Source organism: Lacerta agilis, chromosome 1 (assembly GCF_009819535.1).
Source record: "Lacerta agilis isolate rLacAgi1 chromosome 1, rLacAgi1.pri, whole genome shotgun sequence".
Lineage (NCBI taxonomy): Eukaryota > Metazoa > Chordata > Lepidosauria > Squamata > Lacertidae > Lacerta > Lacerta agilis.
Window position 1 is genome coordinate 76446548 of NC_046312.1, and position 16709 is coordinate 76463256.

General features: G+C 42.7%; 1 protein-coding gene across 1 annotated transcript in view; it reads right to left on the reverse strand.

Annotated features, from left to right (window-relative positions):
• LOC117050555 (sodium/hydrogen exchanger 10-like) overlaps positions 1–16709 on the reverse strand; it is a 67445-nt gene that overhangs the window by 32318 nt on the left and 18418 nt on the right. Inside the window, exons 9-13 of the mRNA XM_033156183.1 lie at positions 15466–15643; positions 12097–12178; positions 9563–9729; positions 7332–7472; positions 3539–3636 (exon numbers count right to left, since the gene is read on the reverse strand). Coding sequence (XP_033012074.1) covers positions 3539–3636; positions 7332–7472; positions 9563–9729; positions 12097–12178; positions 15466–15643 — 666 coding nt within the window. The remainder of the gene's footprint in view (positions 1–3538; positions 3637–7331; positions 7473–9562; positions 9730–12096; positions 12179–15465; positions 15644–16709) is intronic.

A 16709-nucleotide genomic window follows, 5' to 3' on the forward strand; every position in this document is an offset into this window, starting at 1 on the left:
CCCTAGGACGACCAAACTAGGTGACTCCAGGAGAACATCCGCCACGACCTGAAGCAGCTCGGGCAGGGAATCCTTGGTGCAGCGGGGAGGTCGGTACACCAAAAGGAATCCTGTACTGCCCCTATTGCCCAACTTCCAGAACATGCACTCAGAGAACTGGGTCTTCCCAATAGGACGCCTGGTGCAAACTAATGACTTCCTAAAAATCACTGCAACCCCCCCTCCCCGCCCAGATGGCCTGGGTTGCTGTGCGTAAGAGAAACCTGGTGGACAAGCAGCGGCAAGGACAGGCCCATCCGCTTCATCCAACCAAGTCTCTGTTACACATGCCAGGTCAAGTCCACCATCCACAATCAAGTCGTGGATGGCAGTGGTTTTATTCAACATTGACCTGGCATTGCACAGCAGCATCTTCAGGTCATGTGGGTATCCCTTGCTGAATCCAGTATCCGTCCGGTCAGGACCAGACCCGGAGGCAGGAATAGTCCTCAGACAACGACTAAACCTGCCTCCTCGGCAATGACATGGTCTGGTCTTAGCGTAACTCCTCCTCCTGCCCGTGATCACTGAGATCGGTTGTCCCAGTGCATCCCACCCTGTGGAACCTGCCCCAGCCATTTTGTTGGCCGGGACCCCCTCCCAGGCAGCCCTGACCCCACCCCTTAAGAACAAAATTAAACCTATATAAAAACAGAAAACAAAACACAACAATACAAACCAAAAACTATAAAAATTACAAGTAACCAAAATTATACAAAACTCAAAACCCCACTAAACATCTATCCCACCCCCACAACAAGAAAACTTAAAAAGATGAAAAGAAATAATAATAATAATAGAAACATTTTAAAACATTTAAGAAAAAAAAGAAAAAAGAAAAAAAACATTTAAAAAAGAGCTGGACAGCAGCAGCACTCAGGCACTCAGGCAGGGGGGTCCTCCTGGGCAGCAGCAACCAGCAGCAAAGCAGAGGCAGCAGCAGTCCTTTTGAGGCCTTACCAGGCCCCGCCCTGGGCCAGATGGTGAGTGGCAGGAACGGGGCCCTCAGGCACTCAGGCAGGGGAGTCCTCCTGGGCAGCAGCAACCAGCAGCAAAGCAGAGGCAGCAGCAGTCCTTTTATGGCCTTACCAGGCCCCGCCCTGGGCCAGGTGGTGAGTGGCAGGAACGGGGCCCTCAGGCACTCAGGCAGGGGAGTCCTCCTGGGCAATACTCCTGGGTAATACTAAAAGGGAAGGGAGCTCATGATGGCTGGGAGTTTGTTAAAAGGGAGATATTAAAAGCACAACTTCAGGCAATACCAATGAGACGGAAACATGGAAGGTGCCTAAGGAAGCCAGGGTGGCTATCTAAAGAACTTTTAACTGAGTTAAGATTTAAAAGGGATATGTACAAAAAATGGAAAAAGGGGGAAACCACCAGAGAGGAATTCAAACAAATAGCCAACACGTGTAGAGACAAAGTCAGAAAAGCTAAAGCACAGAATGAACTCAGGCTTGCTAGAAAGGTTAAAAGCAATAAAAAGGGCTTTTATGGGTATGTCCATAGCAAAAGGGAAAACAAAGAAAGTGGGGTCACTTAGAGGAGAAGATGGTGAAATGCGAACAGGGGACAGAGAAAGCACAGAACTCCTCAATGCCGTCTTTGCCTCAGTCTTCTCCAAAAAAGAAAACAATGCCCAACCTGAAGAATATGGAGCAGATGGTTCAGCAGGTGAAACACAGCCCAGAATAAGTAAGGAAGTAGTACAAGAATTCTTGGCTAGTTTAGATGTATTCAAGTCTCCAGGGCCAGATGAACTACATCCAATAGTATTTAAAGAACTGGCAGAGGTGATTTCAGAACCACTGGCAGTAGTCTTTGAGAATTCCTGGAGAACAGGCGAAGTGCCAGCAGACTGGAGGAGGGCAAATGTTGTCCCTATTTTCAAAAAGGGGGAAAGAGGACCCAAACAATTACCGCACAGTCAGCCTGACATCAATACCAGGAAAAATTCTAGAGCAGATCATTAAGCAAACGGTTTGTGAGCACCTAGAAAGGAATACTCTGATCACTAAAAGTCAGCATGGGTTTCTGAAAAATAAGTCATGTCAGACCAATCTGATCTCATTTTTTGACAGAATTACAAGCCTCGCAGATGAAGGGAACGCTGTGGATGTAGCCTATCTTGATTTCAGCAAGGCCTTTGACAAGGTGCCCCATGATATTCTTGTAAAGAAGCTGGTAAAATGTGGGCTAGACAATGCTACCATTCAGTGGATTTGTAACTGGCTGACTGACCGAACCCAAAGGGTGCTCATGAATGGCTCCTCTTCATCCTGGAGAGAAGTGACTAGTGGGGTGCCACAGGGTTCTGTCTTGGGCCCAGTCTTATTCAACATCTTTATCAATGACTTGGATGATGGGCTTGAGGGCATCCTGATCAAGTTTGCAGATGACACCAAATTGGGAGAGGTGGCTAATACCCCAGAGGACAGGATCACACTTCAAAATGACCTTAACAGATTAGAGAACTGGGCCAAAGCAAACAAGATGAATTTTAACAGGGAGAAATGTAAAGTACTACACTTGGGCAAAAAAATGAAAGGCACAAATACAGGATGGGTGACACCTGGCTTGAGAGCAGTACATGTGAAAAGGATCTAGGAGTCTTGGTAGACCACAAACTTGACATGAGTCAAAAAACAATGCAATTCTGGGCTGCATCAATAGGAGTATACCATCTAGATCAAGGGAAGTAATAGTACCACTGTATTCTGCTCTGGTCAGACCTCACCTGGAGTACTGTGTCCAGTTCTGGGCACCACAGTTCAAGAAGGATACTGACAAGCTGGAACGTGTCCAGAGGAGGGCAACCAAAATGGTCAAAGGCCTGGAAACGATGCCTTATGAGGAACGGCTTAGGGAGCTGGGTATGTTTAGCCTGGAGAAGAGAAGGTTAAGGGGTGATATGATAGCCATGTTTAAATATATAAAAGGATTTCATATAGAGGAGGGAGAAAGGTTGTTTTCTGCTGCTCCAGAGAAGCAGACATGGAGCAATGGATTCAAACTACAAGAAAGAAGATTCCACCTAAACATTAGGAAGAACTTCCTGACAGTAAGAGCTGTTCGACAGTGGAATTTGCTGCCAAGGAGTGTGGTGGAGTCTCCTTCTTTGGAGGTCTTTAAGCAGAGGCTTGACAGCCATCTGTCAGGAATGCTTTGATGGTGTTTCCTGCTTGGCAGGGGGTTGGACTGGATGGCCCTTGTGGTCTCTTCCAACTCTATGATTCTAAGTCATCATCCAGTTCTTTATTGAGTCCAGACACCAGATAAGCACTTCCACTGGACTCTCAGGCAATTCTAACTAAATGTTTCCCTATGTTAAGATCACATTATTGGTTATGAACTTGTGTTCTAAGGCCAGTGGCTCCCAAACTGTATTCCATGAACCATCAGTAGTGTGTGATCTTCATTCAGGTGGTTGGCGGGAGGTCTGCAACAATATTAAAAATCATACAACACTTATCTTTTTCTTTCTTTAAAAAACAGCACTTACTTTCCTTCAATATCAACATAGCTTTCTGCTGCACCTATTAATGTTTGGGCAGCATCTTGGTTCAGCATTCCACTGTTGTATTGCTTCTGATAACTGGCCTATAATTTGAAAAAAATAATGTATATACTAAATGAAATAACTGTTGCTTTCTTCAGCAACATGCATTATCTACCTACTGAACAACATAGCTATCTATCTGCCTCTGCATGCATGCTAGTTAAACTGTTAATTAACTCTATTAAAAACATTGAGGTTACATGAAAGTTCTTTATGTAGTGCTTCACATTTTCCCCACATGCAACCTGTGGTTTGTTTTTGTTTTTTTAAAGACAGCTGCCTTCCCCAGGGCTTCTAATATTGGATAGCTTTAGCATACTCAGGAATCCAAAGTTTTGTGTCTTTTTTGTAGGAAATGTATACTTTTTGTGCATTCTGCACAAAACATTAATCCCACATGTAGATCATCACTTGATGCATTCAGATATGAGTCTTCAGCTTATGCATTTCTCAGACTAGTTCATAACTGAAGCACCTCTTCCTATTCCAGTATGTTCATGTACTAATATTTTTGGAAGAAGCTAGTCTCAATTTTCTATCACTGAGGGAAGCTCACTTTATGGTGATGCGGGAATAGAGACGGCACTCCATCTGTGAACTGACATCATTTTGGCACTAGGTTAAGACTTTTTTATTTGTAGATTATGTAAGGTGATTATTCTCCTGTTGTTTTTAGCTGCTTTCTTGTTAGCATATCTTGTTAATTTTATGAGTTGGTTGCAGTTTATGTGTGTTTGTTCTGCACCCCTCTGGTACCAGCATTGATAAAGAGTAGACATTTCTAAGATTTCCTTGTCACGATATCAGGTTCAAACTCACCTCATTCAGGGAGTGAGCCCAGAGACTCTGAGGAACCAGAGTAGAGGGAAGAAATTGTCCTCAGCATGTATCTTCAGTCATCCCACTCTCCTAAAGCCCCAGCACATGTGAACCTCCTGAGATGTAACACTAACCTTATGCTTTCATCTTGAAAGCAGCAACAGAGTCAGTCTCCATGGTACCATAAGAACTAATTCCCAGCTCAACTGAGAAAAACTTATTTAATTACAAAATGTCTTTTTCAGGGTGGTGGTGAGCTAATTACTCTGAGCAGCATCCCTATTTAATCCTCAGGGAACTCTAAACCACTGCTGAAGCAACATTTGAGTTGGCCATACATGTGTGAGCCTGAATGCCATTTGCAACTGTCCAAGGTTCTGCTTGGACCTGAACTTCTATAGAAGGAGTGGGGAACCTGTGGCCAATGGGCAGGGATAATGTTGGGAACTGAAGTCCAACATGTGGAGGCCCAGAGATCCGTCCCCTCTATTAAACCACAACTTCCACCAAGGCTTGAAGTACATTCTGGCTATGACCACTCCTTTGAACAGAACATTCCTAGATTTCTAATCCAAGAAACAGACTTCAAAAGTATTTGAATGTGGGAGGTAATCATTACCCTTCCAGAGCTTGAGCCTTTCTTGGCTCTGATGGAGGATTGGGATTTATGTAATTAAATATATATTCCACTCAGGGCTTTTTTTTCAGCCGGAACTTGCCGGAACTCAGTTCCAGCACCTCTCAGGTGGGCACCATTGGCATTATAAAAGAACAAGGGAGGCGTTAATTGTGAGTTACAGCACTCTTTTTTCTAGAAAAACAGCACTAATTCCACCTTTCCACCTTCCAAAGCTAAAGGTGGAATACACCATTTCATTTTTATCCTCACATCACCCCTATGAGGTACATTAGGATGAAAGATAGTGACTGGCCCAAAGACACCCAGTTTGATCCTTTCTCCCCATCCTAGTCTGATACTAATCACTGGCAAAAGCAAAAAAACAAAAAACAAAAAACACAACACCTTAGTGGGCAAACTAATACTATACAGCAGGTGAAACAGAACTTTCAGTGATATGTAACAGTGTGTGCAATAGAGTGGGGTGAAGTGGACAGAGTGCAGCCAGTAATCCTTCATATTGGAAAGGACATTACAAGCATGTCCCTATCTTCAAATGTGAAATGCTGATTGTATGATTTAGCAATGCAGAAAAATCCAATATTGGGCCTAAGCATTTTACAACACTGTAATAAGATACAACACTATTATATTTTGGTTTGAAAATTGTCTGCAGTTACAGTGTAATCATCTCAGGCAACAACTGATTTTTCAGGCAGCATCATGCACTTGGCTGGTGGGACTACTTCCTCAGTAGACTTTTCTAGGATTGTGCCACTTATAACGATACCATGCTTCATAAGAAAACAAAGAAGGGGATTGATTCTGTCAAACTCTAGAGTCCAAAGTGGACTAATCTCATCCACACCATCTCAATTCATGTGCATATCAGAACATGTGTCCTGCAGATTCCTTATACTGTGGTTCAAGGTCTGCAGCACTGCCTCTTAAATGGGGATTTGCAGCCACTCCACTTTTTCTCTACAATTCTTAAAGTGTGATGGCAAATCAAGTTCTATCACTCCCAGTGGAATTTGCAGCACTTAAAACTTTGCAAAGTGAGCAGTAGTGGCAGGAACACCCCACACTCGACAGATGAAACTGTCCTTTGTAAAAAAAAAAAAAAAATGTAAAAAGAGTTTCCCCCGCCACTCTGGGCGGCTTATAACAAAAGATTAAAAATACATTTTAAAATTTTGAAGGCTGCAATCCTACAGGCACTTACTCAGCAATGGGACTTACTTCTGAGTAGACGTGGTTAGGATCCCCATATCTGAGCCATGCCTTTATTAGGACCACACTGAAATATGGGACAATCCTGCATCATCCAGATCTTTCCTCATGTGGATCTCCTCCCGCTCCCCCGCCACCACCCACCCCAACCGGGCAAGGTGCAACTTACTGGGCAGAGGTGCAGGGTGCGCGCGGCTCCTCGGCATGCAGGCAGAGGAGCGGGCACCCAAGAACCTCCCTTGCACCAGGTTGGGCGCATCAGGAAATCAGGGCAGCAGTGGCACTGGTGATTGGAGGAACGGGCAGGAGCCGCACAGATGCCACCCAGCAAGGCACTCGCACGTGGAGGCAGCGCAGCGCCTCTATAAGAGCACCAGGAGCCGCACAGCCTGCCCTCCTTGTATGCTCACCCTGTCCCTTGCCCACACCGCTGGATGCGCGTGCGCGCAAGCCAGGGGGCCTCCTGGAGCTGCGCCGCCTCATCCGTCCTTGTGCCACCTGCCTCATCAGGGAGTCTGCCGCTGTTATACAGCAGCGGGTTCTGCAGTTGCCAGGCGGGCTGGGTCCAGGACCCTGGCGGGCCGAATCCGACCTGTGAGCCTTAGTTTGAGGACCCCTGCTTTAACTGGTTTGATCACAAGAAAGAAATGTGGGGTAGGCAGGTACAGAGTAGTCAACGCACTAAATTGTTCTGATTAGGCATCCTACAGCAAAGAGTGACTTCCAATAAAACTTTTGGGGGGAAATGCCCAACATTAGAACTAATTCTCAGATTAACAACTAACTATTTCCTAGGAATAAAGAGGTAGTTATAAAGACAGATAAAGAGAAAGATTTCTCTACCTTAATTATGTGGACACTTAATATTGTATTTTTAATAACTATGGACCACACTAGAGACAATGTATTTTGAATTCACAGTAAAACATAGATCTTAAGATTCAAACGTTCTATAGAATTTGGACTTTTCGTTCTGAACCACCATAAAATGTTCAATTATATTGTTAAGTAATTATAATCCTGAAATTACATCAATAAAAGGCCAATAGAATTAAAAGTACAAACTATTTGTGCAGTTAAAAGACGTAATCTGGCTTCTTCCATTATGTCAGCAATTTGTTGAGAACTTCCTTCAAATGTAACATTGGCATTACATTCTGGACATCTAAGTGATTTGATCAGTTGATCAACTTCTTCTGAATCTAACTGCACAAGGGGGGGATAAGAAAAACAGAATATACATTGATTGAAATCTCAATATCAAACCAAGGATAATATTAAATTAATTGAAGAATCTAAACATTTTGGGCACAATCCAATGGAAGTTGAGCACTTTTATACTCTACTAGAGTCAACAATTTACAAAGTCTTGCTGCAGCATTCACACACTAAAATCCTGTCTTATCTACCCCGCTCATGGTGCTGCCTGAAGTCACTGATTCACACTACAGTGCAGCAGGGCCAGTTTTGTTTAAATCACACACAGGAGTCATAGGAGCCAACTCTAGGGGGCCATGGGTGCCTGGACACCCACAATAATATACTGTATTTTTTTCATCTATAAGATGCCCTCATGTATAAGACGCCCCCTATTTTGGGGGACACAGATTTTAGAAAATGGGGAGAGATGGCCCCATGTATAAGGATGCTCCTTAATTTTTGACATAATTTTTTAGGGGAAAACCCTAGTCTTACGGTAATTGTGGGGGCAGAACACCCACAAAGTCAATGAGAAAAGCCAGCAGGTGGCAGCGGTACTGCCTCCGAGAATCAGTTCAGCTCTGCCCTCCGCAGCCAGCCAGCGAGGCACCCTTTGCACATCTGCATTGCGGCAACGGGCACCCACAATCCTGAGGGCGAGATTGCACCCCAGACAGGAGCTCAAAGAGTGGGCTTAACTTTGGCTTGATTGCATTCCAGAATATGTCAGTATGGTGAGGAAACACATCAGTCTCCTCTCACATGATTCTGCCTATCCACTCAGATTGTTTGGAGACAACTTTTCCACATCATCAGAAGTGCTGCTGGTTGGGATGTGTGAGGGAATTTCTGCAGTGGTGTCCAGCCTGTGAAACTCCCTGCCCCAGAAGATCTGCTGGCTCCATCCTTAATAGTGTTTATAAACCAGGTGAAAATGTTTTTATTCCAGCACCCCTATGGCTTAGTTAAGCGGTTATGCTGCCCCTGACTTATTGGATAGTTTTGTTCTGCTATCTCTTGTGTACTTAAAAAACAAAAACAAAACACACACCTTTATTATTACAGTGGTACCTCTAGTTGCGGACACAATCCGTTCCGAGGTGCCGTTCGCACCCCCAAAAGTCCACAACTAGAGCGGCGCTTCTGCGAAAGCACAATAGAGCGCTTCTGCACATGTGCGAAGCGCACAGAATGCTTCTGTGCACATGCGCACGGCGAAACCCGGAAGCATACACTTCTGGGTTTGCCACGTTCGCAAGCCAAAAAGACACAACATGAACCTAACGCAACATAAGGTATGACTGTATTATTGCTTTCTGATCTTGCTTATCCAGACTTCTGTGTCTGACCTTCCATTACTCAAACCTGACCTATGCTTGACCAGGCTCTGCTACTTGGATATGGAAGGGGTACAGGCACCTTCTAGCTTAACCTTCAGACATTTGCTGAAACCTTTTCTTTGCTGCCAGGCTTATGCAGATAATTGATGAAAAACATTTTCCTTAATAGTCAGCTGGTGATCTACTTTCATTTTATGTGGTTTTTATTGTGTTACAATTATTATGAACCATTTTGATATTTATAGAAAATTGCAGTTTACAAATATGTTTACAAATAAATAAATAAATGTTCAAGTGGACTCTGTTCCTAACACAAATCCCCAATAGGCTATATACCTGTTTCTCAGCTGGGACCCTTACCTAGGGGGAAAAAAGAGCTAAGACAGGCAATGAGAGATTCCTCAAAATCTGTGGCCCTTCTTGGAAGTATTTAGTCCAGCACCTTCTATGTCTCAGTCTTTGCTGTCAGATGAATAATTTGAACTCAAGTTGCTGCTTCTGCCAAATTCTTTTAAGAAAGACATAGCAGGTGAATTGCATGGCTAAGCATGACCTGAGGTTGGCCCAACAAGTGTCATACCCTGTCGCTTCCTTTTGAAGAGCAGGGCAGGCACCAGCCTTAGCATGGCAAATGATAGGTGGCTCTGTTCTGGGCAAGCAAATGGACAAGTGAGCTCAGGCTATGAGCCCACCTTGCATTTGGTTTTGCACACTTTCTAAGTTATGTTTATTTAACACTAACTGAAAGATACTCACTTTATAAGGATAATCTATTTTAATTGCTTCTTCAGCCATTGTCCAGTTTGCATCAGCCAAAAATCTATCAAGTTTTAGCATTGCAAATGCATTGGCTTCCATTTGTCTGATTCGCTGAACAGCGTTATGCATTGCCATACGTTTTGGAAGAGTAATATTACAAAGGCCTATAGAAACAGAAAAGTAATTCAATGATCATAATAAGATTTACAAGAGAGCAGCAAAGGTCTGTGACAGCAGACTTAGACATTTTTATTTGAAGGGTGGGGTATATACATAAAGACATACTGTAATGACAATTTCAGGAAAAGCATATGGATAATGGTAGAGGGATTATTCATAAGGTCTTACCAAAGGCCATGATAGGCAATTTGCCACTTTAATGTGGGAAAGTGTAGTTACCCAAGAAACCACATGCATGGCAAACTGTCCCTGTGCATCTATAGAATAGCACTGGAACTACATGTATGTTTTTCTCTCTATAGCAGTCTGTAATTCTTTTAAAACAAGATAAGAGAAAAACAGGGCTCTGTCTAGAGCTCCTATAGCACTTTAGCTCATTAAGCATAGGGCAGTGCCATGGAGGATGCACACAATGCTCTCTCGCATGCACTTTCAGTTCTAAAGATCTTTAACACTAGAAAGGACTGCTTCACATTAAGAAGCGCTATGGAGTAGTGTGTGAAACTCTTTATCATTTATAGCCTTCATCTAATTCCAGATTCATGAGTGCTTGAGCTATGCTGCAAGTCTGAAGTTGCATCATTCTAAAAGAGAACATATACCTACAATTGAAAGCAACTCTTACACCAGTTGCCTCTGTACCTGTTGATTTAGAAATCCAGATTACCGAGCAGAAAATCATCTTCCCCCACAGACATGCATTTGCTAGAGGTATCGTGTAGGAAACATATAATTCTGATTCACATATTTCGCAGGTGCTCTTATCAAATTCTTTAGGATGTATCCATGTTATTGATAGAATTAATTTGGTCTTATCTTTAAGTTAATACAATAAACTTATTCAGTGAGGTAGTTCTGGACACTTCTGAAAGCTAATGTGTGTTGGATGCTGGAGAGTCACATGAACTGTACTTCAATATTGGAAGTCTAAATTTTTGCCAACTACAGAACACTGAATTTTAGATTTATCCTATCAACAAAATAGATCTTAGTCCAGTATAATATTCAAACTCTGCAATGGAGAGAAAACCAGAACCTAAACTTGTCCATCATTTTCATTAGTAATAAGTAAGGATACAAGATAAATACAAGAATTGCTCCAGTTACTGTATACCGGTATATATTGTAATATATTGTTGCACGCTACCCAATCTCTAAGTAGCAAGAGACTCCAGGGGTTTCAGCGCTTACCCAAGGTTCGGTTTCCTTGGACTTAAGGTCAATGGAGGCTGTGGTGCCTTTAAGATATATGGTTTTGTTTACACATACAGTATAAACAACCTATGCTTAGGATGGATGGGCTCACAGCAGTAGCATCCCAACATATCTTGCTTCCCCATTAGAGTTCTATGGAAGCCCCAAACCACAGCTGTTGAGTCCAGGCCAGCACAGAGCACACATGCTGCTGTTTCTCCAGCTTCCAGCATCAGCCCAAACTCTCACACAGTCTCCTGCCTCCCCCCCCCCTGCAACCTATTGTTCTCCATCCTAGGATGACATGGCATCCAGTCAGATGAGGTGGGGAAAGTGTCCCCCGTTTATCTCTATGGCAACAGAACATCCGTTATGATGATGATGGGGTGCTTAGCTGAGTAGCAAAGGCAATTACCACGTCAAAGGGCCTGGTGTGACTGATTCAGCAAGTTTCCTCATACAGATTCTAGCCTCATATATACAGGATCATGGGTTTTGAAGGGACCCACAGGTATCATCCAGAATGCCCCCTCCCAACCATATAACAATATTATCCTGATTTCAGTCCTAATGTCTGATAAGATAAACTGGATGCAGAGTACGCACTTTTCCTCTCTCCCAATCTACCCATCTCTTTTGCCTCCCTCCTTCCCATTCTTTCTTTTCCTTCCCTCATACTCAGCCAGCCACTGCCCATTTTCTCCCTTTTTTATTTTACTCCCATCAAAATTAGCATTTAACCAACTAGTGCTCCCACACATGCCTATGTGCCTGTACACATGTGGACAGACACCTGGTGCTGACACTGATACAACAAAGAGACTACAGCATGGCTGGGGAATAGAACCCTACCTCATCAGGGCTCCCAGTTGTGAGGAAGGCTGAAAGACTGTGCATCTGAACATGCTTACAAGCCCCCTTCAGACCATCCAAGAGGGCCAGGGATGGAATGGGCATGCCCAGTGAGCACAAGGAAATTGGGAGTGGGGTCAGCATGCAGAAAACTGGTCTTCCTATCCCGTTTAAATCATATTCATATATATATATATATATATATATATATATATATATATATATGCTTAAATAGGGCTGAAGTATGAATAAAACACATTAATTTTTATTTTAATAAACAAAGGAAGAAATGTTGAGAGTATTACCTAGTGTTGTAACCAGCCTTTTCACAGTGGAAGAATTAATCATCAAGGTCAACAAAGATGCGGTTCCTGAATGCAGTAATAACTGAAACACAAAAGGTTTGAGCAATTAGCATCTCTATCATAACTAGTAAAAGCAGCAATATAACATTACATTTTATGTCACTTTATAATAGTACTTTGGGAGTTCAGCACAGAACAATGGAAAGCAGCCGTAACTACACATTACAATATCACCTAATATGGCAAAAACCTGGTGGCTGCTCCTTCTCAGCAAAGTAGCAGCAGGAAAGCCAGGTGTTGAATACACTGGGGGCAAAATAGTGTCCTATGGCACTACATAGCATAAGCACCGGGGGGCAAAGTGCACTCTCCCAATGCTACTCTTTGGACATGACCCTGCAGGAGCATTGTCATCGGAATACACTGCCACTGATACCTATCCTGCAGAGTCGGTTCAGAAGGATATCGTGATCAATGGTATTGAAGACTGCCAAGAATTCAACCAGAAATAGCAGAGTCGCATTCCCTCGCTATAAAAGTCATCCATAAGGTCAAGCAAGGCTCATTCAGTCCCAAATCCAGGCCTGAACCCAGACTGTCAAAGATTAGATATTAGTCTCATTCAGGATTGTCTGCAGTTGTTCTGCCAGAACTGTCTCAGTCACTTTCCCAAGAAAGGAAGTACAGTAGTATCTTGGTTTACAACCATAATCTGTTCTGGAGGTCCGGTTGTAAACCAAAACAGGTTGTAACCCAAGGCGCACTTTCACCAATGGGGCCTCCCCCCCAAAAAAATGGGTTGTAATCCAAAAAAATGGGTTGTAATCCAAAAAAAGGGACACGCACTTCCGGGTTTGACGTGGTTGTAATCCAAAACGGTTGTAATCCAAAGCAGTTGCAAACCAAGGTACCACTGTATTTGCAATTGAGCAAAACTTGCTACAACCCATTCAGTCCAGGGCTGACCTTTTCAATAGCAGTCATTCTAATGCCTGCAGAATGGTCAAGCACTGACCCAACATACCACTTTTCCACTGCAAATTGCACTCTCTCACTTGGCAGAGAAGTAATGCCTACTGGAATTTTAAGTACCTTTGGAATCTCCCCCCCCCCCTTTTAAAAATGCTTATTTTTACTTATATATTTTTCTCTGTTTAAAAGTTCCAGCCATTGCATCTGATTTGGTTTCAGAGCCCAGACTTCAAGCCCATGCAGAACCATGAAGCTTAATGCGTGGCACTAAACCATTTCTTACCATAACCACTCTGACAGAGTTATTGAAAGAAAAAGCAAATCATCTGTATCAGCCCTAAACATCTTAGGAAAAGAGCAGGATACAAAAGTATGATGAAACCCTACAAATGTTTAATCAGAAGTAAGCCGACTGCGTTCAATGCATCTTAATGTTCTCAACTTACAGTGAGGCAATACTACAGCTCAAACCTCCAGAATATATTTTAAGGTGTCTTTCGGACATTTGTCAAATATGATCTACGGCTGCTGTTGTCAAACTTTCTACTTTTAGGGACCACTTGAGAGGGCTGGAAAAGACTGAGGCCCTTCAATAACAAAATAGTGGTGGGTGCAAGGCAGACCAAGTCACAAAATGTCAGCGCGGGGGCGAAGCAGTCACAAAATGATGACATGAGATTTCATGGTCTACAGGTTATGTTTTGTGCACTTCAGAGCACCTATCCCCCTTCCTAGCAGTAAAAATACAAGTAATAGTAAATGAAATGGTTCACAAGTTGCTGTCCTTTCATGACAGCCCAAATCAGCTGCCTCAGGAGGCCTCACTATACATAGTGGTTGGGCACCCTATACCCATTTTAAAGGTTGGTTTTGATTTAAAGCACAACACTGGGGATTCCATCACAGTTTTCTGTATTAGGCATTGCAGGAGTGGGCAACCTTTTTGCTCCCAAGGGCCAATGCAGCAATGCACTCAGGGGCCACATTGCCATTGGGCATGTCTGGACACACTTAGTGTATCACACACACATATTCACTCATTCATTCTCTCTCACACGCATCACCTTGGTTTCCTTGCCAAGGTGAGGCGGGGGGAGGACCAACCCTGTTCTAACTAAGCAGAGATCAAGTGCTGGAACACAATACCTATTTCAGTCACCACTGCCTCCTTATTTTTCAAAAATGGTATGTTTACTGTGTGTTTATTTTATTTTATTGTTAGCTAACTGGGAGGTTTGCTGCTAGGTAAAAAAGGAAAATGAGTACAGTACTTTTCATGCTCAACTTTTTGATTGCAAGGAAGCACTTAACCTGCCATGTAAAATATATATGTATATTAGGAAAGTCACAAAAGGCACTGTTGTGGACAGACAAAGTTGTATCAAATCCAGTGATGCAAGAAGCACAATCCATAGGTGCTCATTGTACTCCCTCAATCACATTCCAGATACTAACCATTTCTACAGGCACACTAACTGTGCTAAGGGGACTTTCCTAACAAGAAAATACTGAGTTTTAAGTTCTAGAAAGGTAGATTTTACAACAGGCCACAAACTGCAAGGGGGGAAATGGAAAGAATATTACGCAATCTTTCAGCATGAGTGGGGAATCTCAGGCCCAGGGGTTGAATCTGCCCCTCCTACTCGGTTCTCAGGACTAGGGCATACCCTTTTGTCAGGCCACACTCCTCATGGGCCCTGTTCTTCACCCTCAAGAGCTTTTGCCAACCCCTGCAATTTCCCCAAAGACAAGAATCTCACCTACAAAAGCTGTGGTTTCCCACGGGCATTTAAGGGTTTCCCACATGCACCTGGGTGGCCACTATGGGAACAAGATGCTGGACCAGTGGCCTGATCCAGCAGGCCTTTCTTATGTTCAAATGCCTGGCTAAAATGTGTCCTTGAACTGTGAAAATGCCTTTTGCTCATCTAGATGGAGGATAGAGGTGCATGTGTGTGCAGAAACATCAGACTTTTGTCTGGCATGTAGGAAAGAGTGCAAAGGGAAGAGTCATATCTATTGCTCAGCCCACTTTCATCTCTGCCCTTACCTACCATAGACATGCAAACCCCAGAAGATGGTACCTTGGGCTGAAAAATGTTCCCGACTGCTGTCTTAAAGACAGATTAGCAATTATATGTATTAGATTTTAACCTCTTTTCAATGCAAGCAATTGCATATTTATTTCTTTGGAAAGGTCAGAATTATACTTTCTGTAATATGTTGTGCATACCTTTAATGAAAAAATTAATGGCATACCTACATTCCCAATATCTGTACAAGTACATAAACTGTAAAATATGGCTTCAGAAATAAACACATCTTTCTATATAGATTTTCAAGCAGGCTTCTAGTACAAATTGATAATGCTTTCCAAAAATAATGATCTTACTTTACCGTGTTCTTAATTTCCAACTCATTGTAAGTTTTGCTTTTTGTTTGGCTAATTCCAAGAGCCATGTTCAAAGTGAAGGTGCCCCTTATTCCGCTCCAAATCAAAACAGCTCCCCAACGCCAATTAAATCCATAGCCAAGACGACTCAAAAAAGGGCTCAACACAAAAACAACCAAAGCCCTGAATAAAATAATAATAAATGCAAAAATGCATTTAAATCTTAAAACACTATGTTAACAAACTAAGCAAACATTTAAGAAAGCATACTCTGGTTAAACAAAAAGATTGTGGGCTTAGCCAAGGGGGGACATGTTTTTTTTCCCCCTGGCTAATGGTAGCATGGCTTAAACTACCAGAACTACATGAGGAATCACTGCTTTAAATTGTGTGTCATGAGGAGCTGATTCCATCTTACTATTTTTTCACTATACTCTTAAGAAGATGAGGAAGTCCAGCATTCTATATTTACATATTTTTCTAAAAATTGCTTTTCAACTGAACAGCAGTACTCTCTCTTGTTGTCTAAAATCATCCTGAATTATTTGGGGTAGAGCACCAGTAATCTCTGATATCAGAGAACACATTCCCATTAACCATTGTTAACCTATAGTTGAGTCTGTACACAATTCCCAATTGATAGACCTCTGACATCACAATGACATGTGATTGGCAGGTGGGTTGTCCTACCGAAGTTCGTCCATGAGATGGGGCAATACAAACATCCAGCCTAAGCCAAAATATTGCCCATCCCTAAACTATATCAATCTGTTCAGTGGGACAACTTCCACTCATCTAACAGAACTTCCCCCTTCTCTCCCCCTGCCTCCAAATATGGCCTGGGCTGCATGGTGGGAGAAGGGGGGGGGGAGTGAAATTCCACTGTGTTAGCAGAATCTATTCTGCTTGCTCAATGACTTAGGTGGGTAAAACCCCTATTGTTTCCTTTTGATATAATATGAAATTTGACAACGCTAGAAACAAAAAATCTTCAGTATGTTCAGAAAGTTGCTTCATTAGTTTAAATAGTAAAAGAGATTTTCCAGCTTAAATCTGGAGTAACACAAATTCTGGGAGTTACATTTCAAGGTGTGTGGGGATTCATCTCTTTAACCTCACAACAGGGGTAATAGGGAACCAATAATTAAGTCATAAGAGCATGGCTAAAACTGGTGTCAATTTTCAACAATCCCCTTCTAGAACAAAAAATGTTGAGCCTAACTATTAACATATGCTTAGGCAAAAAAAT